At 53.6% G+C, this 22712-nt stretch overlaps 2 protein-coding genes across 2 annotated transcripts in view; one reads left to right on the forward strand and one right to left on the reverse strand.

The window, feature by feature from the left end:
- Nucleotides 1-3813: 3813 nt before the first annotated feature.
- Nucleotides 3814-22712, reverse strand: part of NECAB3 (N-terminal EF-hand calcium binding protein 3) — a 34101-nt gene continuing 15202 nt past the window's right edge. Inside the window, exons 4-13 of the mRNA XM_059480932.1 lie at nucleotides 22468-22493; nucleotides 21101-21198; nucleotides 9737-9873; nucleotides 8883-9004; nucleotides 8404-8483; nucleotides 7860-7913; nucleotides 6982-7094; nucleotides 5128-5205; nucleotides 4803-4894; nucleotides 3814-4015 (exon numbers count right to left, since the gene is read on the reverse strand). Coding sequence (XP_059336915.1) covers nucleotides 3987-4015; nucleotides 4803-4894; nucleotides 5128-5205; nucleotides 6982-7094; nucleotides 7860-7913; nucleotides 8404-8483; nucleotides 8883-9004; nucleotides 9737-9873; nucleotides 21101-21198; nucleotides 22468-22493 — 829 coding nt within the window. The 3' untranslated portion in view covers nucleotides 3814-3986. The remainder of the gene's footprint in view (nucleotides 4016-4802; nucleotides 4895-5127; nucleotides 5206-6981; nucleotides 7095-7859; nucleotides 7914-8403; nucleotides 8484-8882; nucleotides 9005-9736; nucleotides 9874-21100; nucleotides 21199-22467; nucleotides 22494-22712) is intronic.
- ACTL10 (actin like 10) lies at nucleotides 12230-13345 on the forward strand. The gene has a single exon (XM_059480513.1). The coding sequence runs from the start codon at nucleotides 12230-12232 to the stop codon at nucleotides 13343-13345; it is 1116 nt and encodes a 371-aa protein (XP_059336496.1).

A 22712-nucleotide genomic window follows, 5' to 3' on the forward strand; every position in this document is an offset into this window, starting at 1 on the left:
AGTGCCAGGACCTGGGGGACACTGGGCAGCTGCTCAGGGGACCTGGACTATGGGGAGAGCACTGGCACACGCCAGAGGTGCTGAGATGTGGTGCCCAGGCAGGGAGCCCTGTCCTTGTGGCATGCTCAGGCTCGCTTCCCACCACTGCCTCCTCCTGCCACCTTTCCTCCATCATTTCCATGTTTGTGCCCTGCTCCCAGGCAGCTGTGCCTCAGGTGGCTGTGTGGGCTGGTTGTTGCTGTGAACAGACCAGAGCCAATTTCCCAGCGGGAGCATCTCATCCTCTGTGCAATGGCAAAAGCTGAGCCCACTTCTGCCTCCAGGCTGGCAGCTGAGGGTTGCAGAGAGGGAGGAGGGGATTTGTCTGCTCTAAAGCAAGAGGCAGTGGCAGGAGGCACTGCTGGATGGCCTGGATTCCATCCCAGTCTGTGGTGAGACAGACAGTTGGGTGTTTCCTGGGTGGGGCCTGTGCTGGGGGAACACGTGCACAGCAGATCTGGGCTGGGTGCAGGTGCCCCTTCCACCTGGGGGCCGTTGTTTTGTTTTTCTCACTGCCTGGAAGCTGCTGGTTTGTGAGTTCCTGCTGTTGTTTGTGAGCCCAGGGATCCTCAGTGGTGCAAGGGGTTGTTTACAGCCTGTGCTCTCCACTCACACTGCTGAAAGAAAGGCAGCACTGGGTGTCCTGGGTGGATTTTTATCCCCTGCTCCAGTGGGGATAAAATCCTGCAGTGCTGCATCCAGAGATGCCCAGGGATGTGGATCCACCTTCAGAGATTGTCCCAAAACCAGAGGATCACAAGGTCCCCTGGGGAATGGGGCCAGCCTGGGGCGCTCTGTCCATCACAGTCCCTGCTGTGGGGTGGAAAAGGGGACTGGGGCACCCGGGGCAGTGCAGGCTGTGCCAGCAGGGCTGGCCAGCAGTGTCACACAGGGTGGCAGTGGCACAGCCGGTGGCAGGGAGGGGATGTGCCCTCCAGGAGCTGCTCCCAACTCTCCTTCTCTTCAGCAGAGCCACACACGTGTGTGCCACTGCTGGGCTGGAGCCTATGAGGCAAGGGATTCCCTAATTATTTCTGATCACCTTTTCAATTGGAGGCCAATAATGGAGCTGTAATGAGCTATCACAGGGGTGAGCAGGGAACCTGCTGCTCCAGCCCTGGCTCTTGGGAAGCTGCTCTTGCGGGATGGAGCTGGTCTGCAAGGTTTTATTAAAAAGCCACGAGGTCTCCTGGTGTTGAAGTGAATCCCACAGCTCTGGTGGCCCTGGGGATGTGTCCCCAGGAATTGGAGCACTCTGGCATTGAGGCAGCTCCCACTGGAGCCACCCTGACCTGCAGCAGCCCATGCTGGGGCTGGCAGGAAGGGATTTCCTGCCCTAAGGGACACTTCTGGAACAGCCTCAGGTCAATCCCAGGTCCCCTCCTCACCTGCAGCCCCAGCATCACTGTGGGTGAGTGGTGGCAGTGCCAGGCTTAGCTCTAATCACAGTGGGGAAGGGGAGCAGGGCAGGGCTGGGAGGAATTGCTTGTAAATAGATTGTCTTCCATAATTCTCATGCAACTTTGATGGCTGTGTATTAAAATTAACCCCAGTGTAAATGAATGAAATACTAACAGTCATGATTAGAATGATTGCTTCTTTTCTTTTTTGTTGTTTTTTTTTAAAGATGGAATGATAAATGTGAACTTGGGGTGTGGGAAGGCATTGGGTTAAGGTTTCTTTTTTTTTTTTTTTTTTTGACATTTAATTCTGTAATAGAAATTTGTTACTTCATTCCTGTGCATAACTTATTTAATGTCCTGTATAAAGGAACCCAAACTGTTACAGATGTATTTAGTTTGTTCTACTCCAAAGTAGTCAATAAAAAGACTATATTCATCCTCCAGCTCCCCTTCTCTCTGGGAAGGGACAGAGGTTTTCAGCAGTGCTCAGGCAGCTCTTGGGGTTTTTGGGGGATGCTGCCACACCTTGGGCTTTTAGGGACAGAAATTTCCTCCTCTGTGGTGGTGATGCTGTGGGCAAAGCCTGGCAGAGCTGAGTTCAGCCCTGTCCCCAGTGATTTCTCTGAGTTTACAGCTCAGTGTGTTGTTTTCTGAGCTTTTTTAAAATGTTATTTTTTTATGTGAGCACAGAGCAGCCTGCAGGGTGCTGTCCCAGCTGCCACTGCCAGCTGTGCCCCCCAGGGATGCCCATGCCCACACCTTGGCTTAACCAGAGGATTTTGATCTCCAGGCTGCTGCAAACATTAATCCAGTAGTGAAAAACCCAAAACTGAGGGGTGAACCCTACATGGGGCTGGGGAGGCAGCTCAGGAATCCCAAACAGAGCCTGCTGCAGGGCTGCCCCTGTGGCTGCCCCTCTCTGACCCACCCTGGCAGTGCCCTGGCACAGCCTGTCCCTTCCTGATGGTGCTGCTGTGGCTCCAGCACATCCCTGCATCCTTTTGTTTGTCATTCCCAGGGGCAGGAATGTGGCCCTGCAGCTGTCCCTGCCCAGGGCTGAGCCACTTCTGCTGTCCCCTGGTCTGAGCAAATCCAGGCTTTGGCCAGGGAAGCAGCAAGAATTGATAATCAGACAAACACTGGGGTGCTTGGGGATGGGGACAGGGCCAGGCTCTGCCCCCCATCCCTGGGAGGGGATTTGGGTTTGGGTTTGAGCCTGCCCTGGGCTGGGCTGTCCCTCCAAGCAGGAGCTTCCCTGATCCCTGCAGGTTCCTGCTGCCACCAGCCAGGTCAGCCCCTGCACCCCAACACAGGCAGCTCCTTCTGGAGCAAAACAAGCACCCTAAAACCCAGTGAGCCCTGCTGTGCTGTCACCCCTGGGTCACACCCACCCAGCACAGTGTGATTGGGGTCCCCAGGAGGAGCTGCACCCCCTGCCCCTTCAGGCACAGCTTCTCCTGCCTGCAGCCAGGGACTGGGGCAAAAACATTCAGACTGATGGTTCTGCTGGAGCAGCACCCACACGGAGTGGAGAAGAGCTTTGGGGTGGTAGCAGGTCCCAGGTGAGTGAGGGTTGGGGGTGCAGGCACCCCTGGGGCCACACTGGATGCACAAGGATGATGTTCTCCAGGCCAGGGGGGTGGCTGGTTGTGGGAATCTGACCAATCTCATGGGGCTGCTTAGCTCTAATCACAGATCTGCTGTGCCTTTTGCAGCTTTCCCCAAACCCTCTGATTTTATGGATTCCCACAGCTGGTGTCCCTCCTGTCCCCTGTGCCATCCCACTGTGGAGGCTGTCACAATGCATTTTCCCCCAGCTCAGCAGAGGCTCTGCTGCTGCAAAGAAAGCCCCAGTGCCCCCTGGAGCAGGTGGGATCTGCCCCAGCCCTCCTCCCTCACTCATTCCCCTCACCCCAGACCCCTTCCCACTGCCTCAGCTCCACTCCTGGCACCACTGCCCGGTGCCAGGGCTGGGTTTTGGGAGCTGAGCAGGGACTGGAGCCCCTCTGTCCCTCCCTGGCAGTGCTGGGGACAGGTCCAGCCATGGGCACAGCTGCTGGGGCACAGTGCCAGCCTCAGAGCCACGTGCTGCCAGCGTGGCAGGCCATCAGCAGGTACACCCTGCCAGGAGCACTGCAGGAAATATTTTTCCCCTATAAAACACTCTTGACAATCCATATCAGGCCACCTGGCTCCCTGGGCTGGGTGTCACAGCTGGCCAGTGCTGTGTCCCCTGCCCATCCCTGGGCAGCTCAGAGCCAGGAGGAAGAGGAGCTGAGTGCAATAAGGACTGAAGGCTCCTGGGATGCTCCTGGGCTGCCACCCCACCCAGAGCCCCCCAGGCAGCTCAGACACCGGCTTGGGAGCAGGAGAAATAAATAAATTAACATGAAAAGAGCAAAGGAGCAAAACACCGGCAGGGCCGAGGGCAGGCAGCCCCCGCTGGCCACAGGAGGGAATGGAGGGACAGGGAGGTGACAGGTGACAGAGGCTGTGCCCACGTCCTCCCGCATGCTGATGGGGTCCTGGAGACGCTGGCCCGGGTCAGTTGTTGTTCATGATCCACCAGGAGGCTGGGAAGAGAGGGAAAGCAGGGAGCTGAGGGCAGTGTGAGACTGGGAGTGGGGATTTGGGGTGGCAGAGATGGGGGACCTGACCCTGCAGGGCCCTAAAGCACCCACCCCACCCTGGGCAGGGAGCCTGGAGAGGGGGGAACCCCTAGAACTGTGGCAATTCTGCAGGAGAGCACTGGGAATGGGGTCAGTGGTACTGGGAGTGGGGTCAGTGGCACTGGGAATGGGGTCAGTGGCACTGGGAATGTGGTCAGTGGCACTGGCAACTCAGGAGCAGCAGGGTTCTTCAGTCCAATTTAATCCATGTTTTATGGACAAATATTTTCCAAGACCCTGCAGTGATCCCTGAAAGCAAACTGGGGCTGAATTTGGTTCCCAGTCCCCACAGCTGGTGCCACTTCCATGGGTACCCTGGCAATGGCACATTCCCTGTGCTGGCCTGCCCCTGCCCCAGCTGGGCTGGAGCCCCTGGCACTGAGCTGGGAGCAGCAGCACTTTGCAGAGCAGGTTCAGCCTCAGGGGAAACACAAAATGAGGCTCCAGGTGTATCTGGGCCAGGACTCAGCTTATCTGCTGCCTGGGCAGTGTCCCTGCTCCTGGCTGTCCCCACCTTGGGCAGGGGACAGAGCCCAGCTCACACAGCCAAACCTGCTGGGGACAACAGGTCTCACCCTGAGGCTTGAAAAATCTCATTTAGGTCACTCCAAAGGGATTTTGTGCCCTGAAGGGAGCCCCAGTGCCTGCTCCTGCCCTGTGCAGCACCAGAGCAGGGCTGGGGCAGCCTCACCTGGGAACAGCATGGTGGTCAGCAGCTCTGGGGACTCCAGCAGGCCGAGGATGGACTGCTGGAAGGTCTTGCTGCAGCTGGACTGCAAATGGCTGGAAAACAGGGTGTGGGTTCAGGGGGATGTGGTGCCAGGCCCTGTGCCCACACAGAGCAGCTTCTGCACCCCCAGCCCCTGCTCCCCAAACCCTTTATGGGGGTGCTCCCCCCCTGTGAGCTGCAGCTGCCCAGGGCACACAGGGCAGGGCAGGGGGATGGGCTGGGCACGGGAAGGGAGCAGGGGGCACCCCCTGTGAGCCCCCAGCCCCTCACATGGGCACTGCCCCACCTTCTCCACGAGGTCACGTCCTGCCAGAACTCATACAGGATGAAGCAGGGCTCGTCAGTCAGCTTGCAGGCAGAGACACTGTGGGGACAGAGGGACCCTGAGCCCTGGGCAGGCTGGCACGGCCCTGGCATGGCCCTGGCACAGCAGGGCACTGCTGTGCCCATCACTCTCCCCACAAAGCTCCCAAAGCACATTTTGGGTGCATTCACATCTCCAGATGATCCCAAACCCAATTCCTGCTCCACGGCTCCTGTGTCCAGGTGGCAGAGGAGCTGTACAGCACTCACACTGCTCTTTGCTGCTGCCCAGGAACCAGCAGCTTCTGTATTTTATTATTTCTTACTCTATTTTATTATTTCTTACTGTGTTTTATTATTTCTTTCTCCTCCCCAGCACTACCACATCTCATCCTTCCAGCCCCTTGAAGCAGGTTGGTGTCACCCTTCACACGGGGGGAACTGAGGCAGGGGGGCAGGAGCTGAGCCCCCAGCCCAGACCCCCAGCTCTCTGTCCCCAGAATGATAATTCCCCATTCCCTGGTGCCCAGGAGAGGCTGGGGCTGGTGCTGGGGAGGAGTAAGAAATAATAAAACACAGTAAGAAATTGCCCCAGAGCCCTGCAGTGCTGGGGTGCAGCTGTGCCAGGTGAAGCAGCTGTGCTGGGCAGCAGCAGCAGCAATCCCAGCTGAGGCCAAGCCTTCCTGCAGCTGCTGAGGGGGCCAGGCCCTGGGGGACAGCCCAGAATGTCACCCAGCAGCTCTGGGGCTCTGTGCCCTGCTCCACACGGGGCTCTGTGATGCCCTGCAGGGACCCAGCCCCACAGAGTGTCCCCAGGCTCAGCTTTGTGCTCACAGCCCACACACCACCACCCTGCTGCCTCCACAAATAACCCTGATGAGATAAAACCCATCAATTCCAAACAAAACCCCTCCCATTCTCTCCACCACACGTGTCACTGAAAATGTGAATTTGTGCTGTTGACAGTGAAGAGCTGAGGAAGGACACTCGAAACGGGAGCAGCAGGAACGTTCCCTGCTGGAGGCAGCCTGGAGTGCCCGTGGCACAGGGAGGGAGCAGCTGTGCCAGCAGGGCCAGCCTGGCACTGCCATGGCCCTGCAGGGCTCTGGGGCAGCCTTGGCCTCCCCAGGGCAGCTTCAGGTGCTTGTGGCAGCTCCCCCAGGCTCTGCATCCACCAGAGCTCTGCAGGAGCCCTGCCCTGGACCTTCCACTGCTGCTGAGTCCTTTGGTGCTGTATTCACTCACAGGAACGCTCCACAGCCACTCCTGCTGGCACAAACCCCCCACTCCTCCCCAGGCACTGGTTCTTACTGGGAACCTGCAGCGGATGGGATGGCACTGGGGGCACGCTGCCTGCCAGCTCCCAGCCCAGCCTCGCACACAAAACACCCCCCACACACCCCTGTGTCCCCCTAAAACCCTGGCTGTGAGGAGCAGGGCTGGGGACAGGGGTGGGCACATCCCACCTGGTACCTCTTGTGTTCCACCCATTCCCACCTCTCCTGTCCCACCCCAGTCCTTTCGTGTCCAATCCTGGTACTTCTCCCATCCTACCCAGTACCTCTCCTGCCCCACCCTGTCCCATCTCTGCTGTCCCACCCCGGTACCTCTCCTCTCCCATCCCATCCCAGTACCTTTCCTGTCCCAGTACCTGTCCTGTCCCAGCCCAGTACCTCTCCCATCCTACCTTAGTACCTCTCCCACCCCAGTACCTCTGCTGTCCCACCCTGTTCCCCGCCACCAATTCTGGGGGGGAACCCCCAAAACACCCCAAAAACACCCCCAAAGCACCCCCAAAACACCCCAAAAACGCCCATAAAGCACACACAGCACTCACTGCAGGCAGCTGCTGTGGCCGGCCGTGCCCTCGGTGTAGGAGCGCACCGCCCTCCGGAACTGCTCGATGCTGCTCGTGGCCACCGAGATCTGCCTCTTGGCCACCAGGATGTGCTGCCAGGGACAGCACAGGGTCAGGGGCTGTCCCCTCCCGCCCCCTGCTCCCCTCCGGTGCCACCGCAGCGCTGGGGACAGCGGGGACACCGAGGGGTGCTGCCCACCTGGACAGGAGATGCTCCATCCCCCTGGGGGGGTCCTGCTGCAGATCCCCCCAGAAAGGGGCTCGGGGACCCCTCCCCTTGGGGACCCCTCCCCTGGCTCTGTGGGCACTCACAGGCAGAGGGTGCCACCCTCGGGGCTGGCAGGGACACGAGGGAGCTGCACTTGTCCCCAGGCTGCACCATCAGCGGGGCACGGCAGGGCTGTAGGATGGGCAGCGTGGGACAGGGGGCACCGCACACCAGGGACAGGGATGGGGACAGGGACAGGGGATGGGGACAGGGAAATGACAGGGGCAGGGACAGGGATGGGACAGGGACAGGGATGGGGACAGGGATGAGGATGGGGACAGGGACAGGGATAGGGACAGAGGGACAGGGACAGGGATGGGGACAGGGACAGGGACAGGGATGGGGACAGGGAAATGACAGGGGCAGGGACAGGGATGGGGACAGGGACAGGGATGGGGACAGGGACAGGGATAGGGACAGAGGGACAGGGACAGGGATGGGGACAGGGATGGGGATGGGAACAGGGACCAGGACACGGAAAGGGACAGGGGTAGAGACAGGGAAAGGAATGGGGAGAGGGAAATGACAGGGACAGGGAAATGACAGGGACAGGGATGGGGACAGGGACAGGACAGGGACAAGGACTTACTGCATCCTGTCCCTTGCACATGGCTTCCTCCTTCAGCGGCTCCAGGCGGGGGCTCTGCGTAAGCACCAGGGAAAAACAAGATTTACCAGGAAAAAACAGCGTTACTGGGATAAACCAGAGTTACTGGGATAAACCTGAGTTACTGGGATAAACCAGAGTTACCAGGAAAAGCCAGTGTTACTGGGATGAACCAGAGTTCATCTGGGATAAGCCAGAGTTACCAGGAGAGCTCTGCAGCAGGAGTGGCACCAGCCCAGGGACAGCTGGGGACCGCCCCAGGGACACTCCCTGTGGCACCTGGGCAGGGCAGGGCTGTGCCCTGCTCACCTGTGGGGTCACTGGGGCCTGGGGGACTCCTCAGCCCCCCGGGGAAGGCAGGACAGGGTCAGCAGAGCTGGGGGAAGGGCATGCAGGGCTGGGGCAGCTCTGTGCCAATGCCAGGGCTGAACAGGGGGTGCTGGCACTGATGGGAGGGGGGTCCCAGCACTGCTGTGGCCGTGCCCAGGTGCGGGGCAGCCCCAGCACCCCCTGGGCACACACACACCTTGCACTCCAGCTTCTCGATGAGCTGCTGGAGCCTGTTGATCTGAGCCATCCACTGGCTGTTGTCCTCAACACAAACACCTGCAGGGCAAAGGGCACAGAGGTGTCACCCAAAAAAAGCTCAGCTTTGTCATGGCCAAAGCTTGCTCAAGACCCAAACCCCACAAAATCTTCTAAACCTCGGATTTAATCCAAAAAACTTAATTTTTTTCCTACGGTCCAAGAGACACAACATCCCCAAGAAGCTCCAGCTGGCACCTGGGTGAGATGCTCCAGGCTCCATCCTGGAGGAGCCCTCACTGCCCAGTGCTGCTGGAGATGTGGCATTTGGGGACACAGGTTACAGGTGGACTTGGCAGAGCTGGGGGAACGGTTGAATTCAATCTTGGAGGTCTTTTCCCACCTTACTGTGATTCTGTGCTGGTCCCACAGCCCCTCCAGGCTCCAGCAGGACACAAAGAACTGAGGAACAGCAGGTACCTGTTGTCAGCATCCCAGAGTAGGGGTCTGCTGGGGACAGACAGACGTTCTTCTGTCCCCTGCGCCCACAGCGCCTCCCTGACCTCAGGCCAACCGAAGTCTGCAAGTTCTTGATCTCTTTTCTGGAATTAAACAAAAAAAAAAATGCAAAAGGAGGGGTTGAAGCCATTCCTGGAGGTGTCAGCTCGGCACTGGGCTGGGAAAGGGCTGCTAGCTGTGAGGAGCAGGGCTGGAGACAGGGGCTGGACATGTTCTACCCAGTACCTCTTGTGTCCCACCTGGTACCTCTCATGTTCCACCCATTCCCACCTCTCCTGTCCCACCCTGTTCTCTCGTGTCCAATTCCAGTACCTCTCCCACCCCACCCTGTCCCATCTCTGCTGTCCCACCCCGGTACCTCTCCTCTCCCATTCCATCCCAGTACCTTTCCTGTCCCAGTACCTGTCCTGTCCCAGCCCAGTACCTCTTGTGTCCCATCCTGGTACTTCTCCTGTCCAACCTTGGTACCTTTCCCGTCCCACCCTGTTCCACCTCTCCCATCCCACCCCAGTACCTCTCCCATCCTATCCCATCCCATCCCATCCCATCCCATCCCATCCCATCCCATCCCATCCCATCCCATCCCATCCCATCCCATCCCATCCCATCCCGTACCTCTCCTGTCCCAGTACCTGTCCTGTCCCAGCCCAGTACCTCTCCCATCCTACCTCAGTACCTCTCCCACCCTGATACCTCTTGTGTCCCACCCCAGTACCTCTCCTGCCCCATCCTGGTACTTCTCCCATCCAATCTCGGTACCTTTCCCGTCCCACCCTGTCCCACCTCTCCCACCCCATCCCACCCCACCCCTGTACCTCTCCCGCCCCGCCTGCTCCTCCACGGTGTCCACAGCACACTCGAGGGACGCCTGCAGGGACTGCAGCTGGTGCATGGTTTCCCGCAGCAGGAACCGCGTCAGGAACTGCTCCATCTTGGAGGCTGTCTCGTACCTCTGGGCAGAGGGGACAGCACCTGTCAGACCTGACCCTGTGCAGGGCCACACCTGGAAGGGGCTGTCCCTTAAACAAACAAAATGGGGTGGTGTTACAGTGCTCACAGGGGTTTTCAGGTGAGGGAAGAGATGAGGATCTGACTCCTTGTTCAGAAGGCTGATTTATTATTTTATGATATACATTACATTAAAACTATACTAAAAAGAACAGAAGAAAAGGTTTCATCTCAGAAGGCTAGCTAAGCTAAGACTAGAAAAACAAAAATGATAACAAAGGCATCTGCCTCAGTCTGTCTGAGCCAGCTGACAGTGATTGGCCATTAATTAGAAACAACCACATGAGACCAATCACAGATGCACCTGTTGCATTCCACAGCAGCAGATAATCAATGTTTACATTTTGTTCCTGAGGCCTCTCAGCTTCTCAGGAGGAAAAAATCTTAAGGAAAGATTTTTAATGAAAAGATGTCTGCAACAGGGTGGGTTTTGATCAAATTTTAATTATCACAACAAGTGACACTTGGGGGTAGAAGTGAGGCTGTGGGGCAGGAGAACCCTCGGGGTGCATTGCTGTGAGATCACAGCAGGGCATGCAGCCGTGGTTCCATGGGCACCCCTGCCCAGCACCACAGGCCAGCCCTGCCAGCTCCAGGAGGGCACATGGACACCAGCCACAAGGTCAGGGTCACCCTCAGGGACAGCCCCAGCCCCAGGGAGGGCCCCAGGCTGGCACAGCATCCCCTGTGCCCCTGCTCACACACTGCAGGGCTTGGGGACAGGCTGGGAGCCTGTGGTGGCCCCTGGGTGCTGGCAGCTCCTCCAGGGACCCTTTCACCACTGGCAGGGCTGGCTTTGTGCCCTCTATGCCCAGGGAAACAGTGCCAGCCTGGCTGCTCCCATGAGACACTCCCTGATGAATTCCTGATGGGTGGTGTAAAAGTGCAACCAGAGGGGCATGTGAGAAGCTATGGGGAGAACAAATCACAGAATCACAGACTCACAGATCACAGAATAATGAGGTTGGAAGAGACCTCTAAGACCATCGAGTCCAACCTCTGCCCTAACACCTCAACCAGACTATAGCCCCAAGTGCCATGTGCAGTCTTTTTTTAAACACACCCAGAGATGGTGATTCCACCACCTCCCTGGGGTGCATACTTGAATGGGAAGAGCACTCCAGTACTTTATTATTCTTTTGGTGAAAAACTTCTTCCTAATATCCAACCTACACCTTCCCTAACATAGCTGGAGACTCTGTCCTGTAAAGGGTCACCTGGCCCGGAGAGTGCCCAAAGAACAGGTCAAGAGGCACACCATGCCACAGGGGCAGGTCTGGGAGGCACAGAGAGCCAGGGAAGGGCCTGGACACACACAGAGGCACCCCAAACTCCTGCCCTTCTCTGCCAGCTGGGATCACAGCTCCTCTCAGCTCCTCTCTGTGTGCTATGGGCTCTGCTGGCAGCACCATTTATGGAATCAGAGGATGTTAAGGGATTGGAATGGACCTCAGAGATCATCCAGATCCAATGTCCCCTGCCATGGCAGGGACACTTTCCACTGTCCCAGATGGCTCCAAGCCCTGTCCAACCTGGCCTTGGGCACTTCCAGGGATCCAGGGGCAGCCACAGCTGCTCTGGGAAATCTGTCCCAGGGTCTGCCCACCCTCACCCTCAAAGAACTTCATGCATTTAATATCCAACCTAAATTTTCCCTCTTTCAGTTTGATGCCATTCCCCTTGTGCTGTCACCACAGCTCCTGACAGAGTCCTCTGCTGCTTCCCTGTAGCCCCTTCACACCCTGGCAGGTGCTGGGAGGTCTCCACACAACCTCCTCTTCTCCAGCCTCAAGAGCCCCATCCCAGTTCTCTCAGCCTGTCTCCAGAGGGGAGGTGTTTCAGTACCCTCAGAAACTCTGTGGTCTCCTCTGGAATTGCTCCAACAGTTCCATGTCCTTCTGGTGGAGACACCAGAGCTGTGCACAATATTTCAAATGGGGTCTCACAAGAGCAGAGCAGATGAGCAGAGTCACCTCCTTTGACCTTCTGGCACCTCTCCTTCAGATACAGCCCAGGATTTGGTCCACACACTTAATTTTCCTGTCCAGTGTTCCCTTGCTTCCTTAAAACCACCTGAACTTCTGTCCTTGCACTGTCACAGAACCTCAGGGGATAGAGACAAGGAGGGATGCTCAGTGAGACAGGGAACAGGAGGGACAAACCCAGCCACTTCCAGAGCAGACACTGCTGTCCTCCAGTGGGGCAGCGCAGGCACCTGAGCCTGCTTTGCCCTCACCAGACCCCTCCTCTCCCACTGCAGGCTGTTCCTCCATGCCTGTTATCCCTCAGGAGCCCCAGCCATGCTGAAGCCCGCGGTGGTCATCGACAGCGGCAGCCGCTTCACGCGGGGCGGCTTCGCAGGCCAGGAGCAGCCCCAGTGCGTGCTGAGGACGCTGCTGCCCTGCAGCCTGGGCACCCCCTGGGACCCCTGGCAGCCCCGCCCTGGCACGGAGAGCCCGTGCTGCTCGACCCCGGCCCCACGGCGCTGCCCGCTCAGGTACGGCCTGGTTGAGGACTGGCACAGCATGAGAACCCTGTGGGACCACCTGATCTGCTGCTGCCTCAAGGTGTCCCCAGAGGAGCACCCGGTGCTGCTGGCAGAGTCCCCGTCCTGCCCTGGCACCGACAGGGTGAAGGCGGCCGAGGTGCTGTTCGAGGGCCTGGGGGTGCCCGCGCTGCACCTGGCCAACACCGGGTTCCTGTCGCTCTGTGCCCACGGCAGGGTCACGGGGCTGGCTGTGGAGGCCGGGGCGGCCGTGTCCCATGTCACCTCTGTCTGGGGGGGCCAGACCCTGAGGAAGGGCACCCGCAGCCTGGGGGTGGCCGGGGATCACCTGTCCAGGTACCTGCACCAGCTGCTGCTGCAGCAGAGCCACACGGAGCCCTTGGGGCTGCAGGCCCTGACAAAGAAGGTGCTGACCCAGCTGAAGGAGCAGTGCTGCTACGTGTCCCTGGACTATGAGGGAGACCTCCAGGAGGAGGGATCCCATCATCCAGCCAGATTCCAGACCCCTGACGGGCGCTGGATCACCCTGGGCAAGGAGCGCTTCTGCTGCCCCGAGCCGCTGTTCCGGCCCGAGCTGCTGCAGCTCAGCTGCCCCGGCCTGCACCAGCTGGCCTGGCAGAGCCTGCACACCGTGCCCCAGCAGGCCAGGAGACATGTGCTGGGCAACATCGTGCTCTCAGGGGGCTCCTCCATGTTCCCTGGCTTTCCTGAGAGGATGTGCTTGGAGCTGAACCTGCTGTTCCGAGGAGCAGGAGTGCACATCGAGGTGCTGGCCAGCCCCAAGAGGGCCACGGCAGCCTGGGCTGGGGGCTCCATGGCAGCCTCGCTCACCTCCTTCCAGCACACCTGGATGACAAAGGGAGAGTACCAGGAGCACGGGGCCCAGTATGTGCACACAAAATTCCAGTAGGGAGGTGGCAGCCATCCCCTGTGGCACTGAAACACTGCCCTGCCCCAGGGGCAGCTGCAGCAGTGCTTGAGTGGCTCCTGTGCTGCTGCAGGGCTGCAAAGTCAATAAAGTGCCCCAAAAGAAGCAAAGTGCTTTCATTGACACTCCAGGTTGTTTCCTGTCTAACAAAGGTGTCTCCTCTCAGGCTGGAAAACAATTAGGGCTCATGCTGGAGATGCAGGCCATGCTGACTGCCTCCTCTGGGTACATTTAGGCAATCCTAATGCTCCAGGCTGCATTTCCCAACTGGAAATGCAGCTGCCAGGATGAGGAAGGGAATTTCTCCAGCTGCAGGACCCCCAAGGGGAGCCACAGGTGTGGGAGGAAGGAGCTGAGCAGGGCAAGGTCCCCAGAGCACCTGCACTGCAGCCACTCCTTGCAGGAGGTGATTTCCCACCTGGCACTGGAACAGGTCAGCACTGGCTGAGGAAGATGAGCTAAAAGCAGCTTTCACTCCTTTAATTTTGGTCTAAAGGTTGTTTAGTGCTGCAGGGAGCCAACTCAGCTCCCTGAGCAGGCATTTCCTCACCTGGCACTGCCTGCCTGAACTCACTCAGCTGGGCAGATGATCTGAAAGGGATCAGAGGTGGTGAAGGAACAGCTGGGGAGCACAGCCCAGCTGTCACAGCACACTGCTGTCCCCATGGCCAGCCCCGTGCCAGCTCCCCAAGGGACACAGAAACCACAGGAGTCACCGTGAGCTCTGAGAAAGACAGGAGCAGCAGTGGGAGGGCGAGGAAGGAGCCTGCACATGATGCAGGAGGGCTGGCTGCTCCCCAGGAGCATCCACCAGGAGAAATTCACCCCTTTCCTGGACAAGACAAGGCTGGAGCAGCATCCCTGCCCTCCCTGGGTATCCTCGTGTGACCCCTAAGGCTGCAGCACCCAGAGCTGCCCTCACCCCCCCAGATCCATGAACCATGTCCAAAATCATGTCCAGCAATGCCACCCCATCACTGGGGTCAAATATTTCCAATTCCTGCTGAGTTTCTCTCCAGCACGCTGAGGATCTGGAATTCCAGAAGCTCTGCACAGATGGATTTCATTGTAACCCTTCCACTGCTGGTGCCAAAGAAAGGGAGCAGTGGGGAGGGTCCTGAGCCCCTCATGGCTCTCTGGTTGCTCTGTGCCAGTCCAGGAGCTGTGTCTGACTGGGCACAGCTGTGGCTCGATGGGAAAGGAAGGGAAGGAAATTGGAGAGAGTGGACAGGATGGATGCTCATCCCCCAAGCTCTGGGCTGGAGCCAGCAAAGGATGGTCACAGCTCCCCCCAGCACCAGGGGCCAGGGGGATGGGGGTTTCATCCCTGCTGGAAAATCAATCTAATTTTCCTGCCTCAGAGACAGGATGGCAGCCACAATGACAAGATGCAGCCACAGCAAACTGAGCTCCAGCTCTGCATCTCCCAGCCAAGCATCCCATGTGCTCCCACAAAGCCTTCTGTACCCACAGCCCCAGAAATGGAGATCTCAGGGCTGGGGATCCCTGCCCACCCTTCTCCTCCTCCTCCCAGGGTGTGCAGGCACTGAAAGCCCTGGCAGCACTGCCCCTCTGTGCCTGCCCACCTCCTGCCAGCCTGGACCACTCCCTGCTTGAAGGTGAACAAAGACACTCCAACATCCCCAGGACACACCTTGAGAGAGAGAGTGCCAGGGGGCACAGCAGGAACATCATTCACCCAACACACAGCCCTGCACAGTCAGTTCTGATGCATCAGGTTTTAGCTTTTCTATTTTTCATATTCTGTGCTGCTTTAGTGTGTGGGTCTGAGCTTCATATTATGGGATGGTGAGCTCTGTGCACAGAGCAGGGAAACAAAACAATTCCTGCTCCAGCTGGGCACCAAGGACAAATGATCCAAATCTCAGCCCAGGAGCACAAACACCGTGGGCTGGAGAGAGAAAAACAAGCAGGGTGGGACTGCAGGGGCTAAAGCTGGAATGGGACAATGAACTGCAAGATGCAAATGGAGCAGAACTGATCACAGTGACAGACCCCGTGCCCGTCCGTGCATTTTGGGGCCATTTTGGTTCATCTTGGGTGCAGCCCTGGATGGGCTCTTGTGCTGCCCAAGGTGGATCCATGGAGGAGATCCTTTGAATAAATCCCTGCTTTATTCTTTAGCTCTGTCCAGCCTCTGTTCTAGGTCAGCCTTCACAGGGCATCAGTTTCAGTGCCCAAAATCTAAATCCAAGCCCTGTCATCCCTCTGGCACCACCCAGGGCCCTTCCCCCAGCATCAGGCAAATGAGGTGTGCTCCCTTCCCTGAGGTGTCCTTCCAGCCCTGGGCACACAAACACTTCTCCTGCCCTGGGGCTTGGAGGCTTCTCCCCAGTCACATCACTCACCTTCCTGTGGGAATATATTTAGTTTACTAATTTTATTTTTAGGGGGTACTGAGGTAGTATAATTAATTGTACTACAAACCTGGGTTTCTGTATATAGGATGATGGGGAGTAACATTTAATTATGGATTTTTTTTGTACTGAAACTCAGTACAAAATTGTATTGTTAAAGTAGAATATTGTTATTGTATTGTTAAAAATAGAATATAAGTTTTTAAAACACCTCCCAGATGCCCCATCTCTGGGTCAGAAAAGAGCATAATCTGGCACCAACCCTTCCTCCCAGCACTCCTCATCCTCTCAGCTCCCATCTGAATGCCCCAAGCCCCACATCCCCCATGGATGGAGTTTTATGGCAGGGACAGAGCTGCTCTCACCAACACCACATCCCACCTGCCCTGAGCCCCACAGCTCACCCAGGGCAGCCCCTACACCCTGAGAGGAACAGTGGATTTGTCTTTCCAAACAAGCTGTGGGTCTGCTGGTAGATAAACAATGAAAGAAACAATGGGAAGGATTGCACTGATTGATGAATGGAAAAAGATATTTGCTTTTACAAATAAACTGTAGGTTTGCTGATAAATGAAACTGGATATGGAAAGATGAAAGAAACAACGGGAAAGAAAAACCCCTAAATACCATAAGAATTGAAAATCAAAAAGGAGGGTTACATATGAGAGGGAAATCTTCAGTATCAGGTGTTTCAGTCTGTAACTCCCAAGTACCTCAGCCAGTGGGGAAAGAGAGAGGGGAAATGTGGCTGGGAAGTTGGGACAAAAAGGAGGCTGAGTCCTCCAAAAATTAGAGACACGCCAGGGGAATGCCCCATGGCCTCTCCCTTTATTGGAATAAAGTAAAAGGACTCCTGTGTCTCCTTTTTGGACATAAACCTCTGGTGTTTGTGGATGAATTTCCTAACAACCCCAAACACACAGGCACAGGCAGCAGTGTGGGGTGGCATCCCTAAACCCCCCTGGCAGCCCAGGGCAGGCTGTGCCAGGAGGGGACGTGGCTGCACAGGGTCCCATGGGGACATGGCAGTGCCAGCTGCCTCATCAAACACAGCACACCCAGGGGAACGTTCTGGAAATAGCCATCCCCGGGAGAGCTCAAAATGCTGCTCCACATTTCTGCAGCAATTTGGGAAAATTCGTGCCAGGGAGAGAAAGAACTTAAAATCCAGTCCCCATTGCACTCCTCATTTTGGGGCAAAAACCCAAAATCCTCTCATCAGATGCTGCACAGAGGTCAAACCCTCTTATCAATAAACTCACCAAGCACAGCATTTTGTGCTCATGGAAAAGGAAATAACTCAGCAAGCTCAAGACAAAGGAATTTTGGTCCTGCACTGGTATTTCAGCCCTGTTTACCCAGCTGAAAATCACCAAGTTGCCAAGAGCTGCTATAATTTTGCTTTTGAGGGGTTTTACTGATTTTTTTATGATGATAGTTGAGCTCAGGACAGAATGGGTGGCCACATAATTCCTGTCAGAGGGTCAATGAGGCTGCCTGCCTTGGAGAGGTATTTATGTGAGGGCTTGCAGTGTTTGCACACTGGAGAATGGAAAGATTTCAGCACACAGACCCCCTGTGAGAAACATCAGGCTGTTTTCTGAGCTATTTCCTCTGTTCACCTCCTACCCCTACACAATTATACTGCAAACATGAAGTTCAGCCACAAAATAAGGTGTAATTAGCACACTACAGCACAGCTACCAAGTTATATTTTACAAATAAGTGGGAATGACAGAATGTCAAAAACTCTTTTCTAGACAAGGCAAATTTTCTTCAGCATGTTCCTAGTGAGGGAGGATGGAGGCATGGGAACCCCTAATGGTTTGGTTTCCTCCTGCTGACCTGTAAATTCATAAAAACAACCAGGAGAGGGTTTGCTGCTCATACACACACAGAGCTCCTGCAGTGTGGGATTTATAGAAAAATCTTAAAATCTGACAGAAGGCTCACATAGTACATATTTGTATGTAAACATTGAGATAAGAAATGTTAGCTTATAAATATGATAGAATAAGATAGACATTGTTGAGAGAGAAATGAAACTAAAAATAAGTTTTAAAAGTGTTAGCATAAGTATAAAGTATATAAGTAAATATTTTATATATATAAGTATATATTAAAATATATATAGTATATATTATATATACTATATATTTTATATATTATATAAAATATATATACTATATATATTTTATATATTATATATAAAATATACTATACATATAGTATATATATGTATATATTTTTATATAAAAATATATATATGTATATATTTTTATATATACTATACTATACATATAGTATATATAAAAATATAGTATATAAAAATATATAGTAAATATACACTATATACATATAGTGTATATATACTATATATACATATTTAAAAGTATTTTTATGAGTATATATATTTAAGTATGAAGTATAGTATAAAGTAAGTTTTTAAAATAAATTTTAAATATATATTTTATATATTATATATATTTTAATATATAATATATCTATTTTATATATTATATAAAAATATATAACTGTATTACATAATATTTATATATTATATATAAAATATATTTTTATACTATGTAATAATATAGTATATTATTATATATATTATATATTATATATACACTATACCTATTGTATATAGTATATATAAAAATGTATAGTATATAAAATATATAGTAAATATACACTATATACATATAGTGAATATACACTATATATACATATTAAATGTATATATATAAGTATATATATTTAAGTATGAAGTATAGTATAAAATAAGTTTTTAAAACAAGCTTTGTAAATATATATTTTCTATATTATATATATTTTAATATATAATTTATATATTTTATATTTATATTCTAAAACCTTAAATGATAAGTTTTCTACTACGTGATATTACACGCTTCTATTTAAATTACACACTCATAATATTAATTATACGATTTAATTTTGGAAGCTTTCTCTATGGCCTCAGGTTAAATGCAGTGTTCTCTTGGGGGTCAGTGCCTGGCAGCACAGAAAGTCTGGAATTCTCAGTGACCAGGGTTCCAACACTCCATTTTTCTCAGTGCACAAGCAGCTCCCTGGGGTGAAAGCTCATCTGGTTCTTCCACAACGCTGCTCTCTCTGGCCAAAAGGGGCTCAGAGCAGTGTTTGAACCAGAAGAATTGAGGGGCAGGTGTAATGTGGTGTAAAATTCTGAGGGGCAGGTGTAAAATTCTCTGCCCTGGCTCACAGAGCTGAGAGCTCTGGCTAAAACCCAGCCCACTCATTCCATCACAACTCAACCTCAAGTCCAACTCTGCAAATACAAATGTGGGAGCACACTCATGTGCCAGCAGGTAGGAATGCAGCATTTATCATCTCTGCAGCCTCCAGGCATCCCTCCCACAGCTCCCGCCCAGAGCAGAGCCCAGCAGAGCAGGGAGTGCAGGGAAGGGACCCCAGGAGCATCAATTCCTGCACTGCGCACAGCAGGGCTGGGTCAGAGCCCCTGATCAGCACAGACCCCTCCTGGGTGGGAGCAGTGCTGGGAACTCTGCACTGCCCCAGCTCCAGGCACATCCAAACACGTGGAAAAACAGGTCCAGCAAAATTTGCTTCAACAGGAAAAACCTGCTTCTGTTTTCCAGGGAACAGCAGTGGCACAGGAGCTTTGGAGGGAGTGAATGCCTCACAGCAATACTGGGGAGCAGAGAGTGACTGTGCTGCCCTTTGCAGAAATACATAACTATACACATTCAACACCCAAAAAACAGAACAGAAAGGAACTGAAATAAAGCACAGCTCTCTGGAGAGGATTCCTCCTCTCCCTCTGGACTTGTATTTAATAGCTGTGAGTGAGGCCAGGGATCTGAACCAATGAGAAAATGCATTTTCAGGAGATTCCCTGTCCTGGCATGAGATTTCTACACGTAGGTTTGAAAACACCTCTCAGTTGCCCCATCTCTGGGTCAGAAAAGGGCTCAATCAGGCACTGCAGTAACTGCAGGCACAGAGGACAAACTCAGGCTGGGTTTGGCCAGAGGAAAGCCCAGAGAGGATCTGACACTACAGAGGCACAAATACCACTCTGGTGAGTGTGGGACTGGTCCTCCTTTTCTTCTCTGTCTGACCAAGAGCTCAGAGGAGCATTCACACAGATGATGCCCCTCATCCGCATCAAAGAAAGGCTGTTCCCATGGTCAGCAGCTGCCCAAGCACACAGCTGAGCCCTCTGACACAGCTCAGGTGCAGAAGGAGCTGCTGGTCCCTGGGCAGGGCCCTCCAGTGCTGCCTTTCCCCATCGTCCTTACCCTGAGGCTGCTCAGCACAGCTGGGGCTCAGAGCCTGCCCTAATCAGCACCTCCAAACTGCTCCCATCAGCACAGGGTGAGCACTGGGGCAGGAATGAGCCCTGCACCAGGCTGGGAGAGCAGGAATTGCAGCTGTTCCTGCCCCTCTTCTGCAACCAGCACTCAGTGCTGCAAGCTGGGCTCCATCCTGAGCACCACCAGCCCTGCAGGGCAGTCTGAAGCCTCACTGCTGGGGGGAAACACTTTGTTCTGGCTCAGAACTCGACACAGGCTCCCAGTGATGCTCCCTGAAAGTGTCTGTGGGGAGGACACTGCAGGGACCTGCTGGAACAGGCTCTGCCAGAGCCCTGCAAGGAGGGGATGATGTCCCCAGAGCATTGATGATATCCCCAGAGCATGGATGATGTCCTCAGAACACAGATAAGGTCTCCACAGCACAAAAGTTTTGGATTTACCCTTCTCTGTGAACACCTTTGAGCCTATTAGGGAAACTTCTTGGATGTTGCCCTGGAAGAATTCACCCCAGGCTTTGAGAGTGCCTCTCACCTTAGGGTGAGCTGAAAGGGGCTTCTTCCATGGTGTCCTGCAGCAATGTTAATCTGCCCTTTCCTCACAGGTCACTGCCCTTTGTAGTGCCCCTGTGCCCCCAAACCATTGCTCTTGACCCCATACTTAAAAAAGGGACACTCACTGTTTGCCCTGTCCTTGTCCCTGGGTTTCTTCAGTGTGATTCTACAACAAACCTCATTGGAACTCTACACAGAGACCCTTTCCACATCTTTTTGCTGACCCAGCTGTGCTGAGAGTGTGGATTGAGTCTTGCCTGAGCAGCTTTCTCAGAAGATGCTTTTGGGAAAGGTAGGAGCAAACACCATCCACTGATACCAGGCTGCTGCCCTTGCCCTCCTCCAGGCTGTGGAACTGCACATGCACAGACATCCCTGATTTGAGGGGTTTGCTACCTCCAAACCCCAAATTCCACCCTAAGAAGCAGCTGAGCTCACCACAGATCCAGTTTCCCACCCTGCTGCCCTCCCCTGTGCCATCCTTACCAGCTTGGTTTTGTCCATGGCTGCCAGCACCGCAGCGTTGAGCGTTTCCAGGGCAGAGAGAACATTCCTGTATTCCCCCAGGTATGCTGAGAAATAATCTGCAGCAGGAAACAGAACACCATGGTCAGGCTCCTGAGCACCTCCATCGCTGCCTCCCCTGCTCCTGCTCCCCACACTCAGCCCAGAGCTGCAAAGGAGGGAATTCACTTCCCTTTCCAGAATCATTCTCCCACTAGGACTGAAACGAAAAGTCCTTCCCTATTGTTCTGGGTTGTAAGATGTGATTTAGGGCTGTGTGTACTCTATCCCCATCTGTCAGAGGTGGGGCAGATCTCTGCTGTCCATGGGGCAGTTTTTTCTTTATCTCTCCCACACCAACCCTCCCTCCAGGAGATCTCTGCTGTCCCATGGCCACTGAGTGTCCCAGCATCCCATGGGGAGATGCCCCGCCCAGGGGAGGAGCCAAGCATTCCTACCTGGATCCAATCTGAGCCTGGCACAGCACAGCAGCCTTTGCCCCCTGCATTGCCAGAGGAGCAGCTTTCTGCTGCCCTGCATGGCCAGAGGGAGCCCAGGCCCATCTGCAGCAGCCCTGGAGCTGCAGAGGAAAACTCCCCCCTTGTGCAGGATCCCTGCTGCAGCAGAGCCACAGCTGGCACTGCAGGAGGGCTGAGCCCCCATGGCATGGGGCTGGGACACCCCCCTGACACACAGGGGCAGGGCCTGTGATCACTCTGGCAGTAGTTTTTTTATATTACTGCATTTGTATTTTATTTTTATTTTGTCCCTAATAAAGAACTGTTATTCCTGCTCCCATATATTTTCCTGAGAGCCCCTTAATTTCAAAATTATAATAATTAAAATAGAAATATTAAAAATATTTAAATATTAAAATATAATTATAATTAAATTATATAATTAAGTCTATATAATTAATTATAATTTATTTAATTTATTTTATTTTAGTAAATTAATTATAATTAATTTAATAATTAATTATAATTAATTCTTAACAATATAATTAATTGAAATTAATTATTATTAAAATATTAAAATATAATATTAAAATATAATGAATACACTTTCTTGTGATTTTAAAATTATAATAAAAATTTTGAAATTATTATTATACTTTCAAAATTATAATAATTCATAGGGAAAGTGCATTTTCCATTTCAGGGGAGGCTCCTGCCTTCCTTAGCAGACACCTGTCCTTTTAAACCAAGACACCTCTCCCCTTGGGCAAAGCACCTCTGTGCTGGGATCCAGCCACAGGGACCTTGGAGCCACCCAGTCCAGCCCAGGTCAGACACACACAAACCCAACACACACCCTGGGAAGGGGAAGCAGGAACATCCCTGACTTACCACACAACTTCTCCGTGTCCACGTTGCTGCAAGAAACACAAAAAAAGCTCCTGTTAGATAGTGGGGCTGGTGTGGGGGAAACAGTGAGGGTGAGCAGAGGTTTGGGGGCTTGTCTTGAGTCTTGGTGGATTTTCATGTTCATGTATTTTCACAACTGAATTAGAAAAATAGGGAGCTGCACAGGTTCAGAGCCAGCAGCTCAGGAGCCATTGCCAGCCCCTGCAGCACCCAGGGGCTGAAGGACC

The sequence above is a fragment of the Ammospiza nelsoni genome, chromosome 12, assembly GCF_027579445.1.
Source record: "Ammospiza nelsoni isolate bAmmNel1 chromosome 12, bAmmNel1.pri, whole genome shotgun sequence".
Classification (NCBI taxonomy): domain Eukaryota; kingdom Metazoa; phylum Chordata; class Aves; order Passeriformes; family Passerellidae; genus Ammospiza; species Ammospiza nelsoni.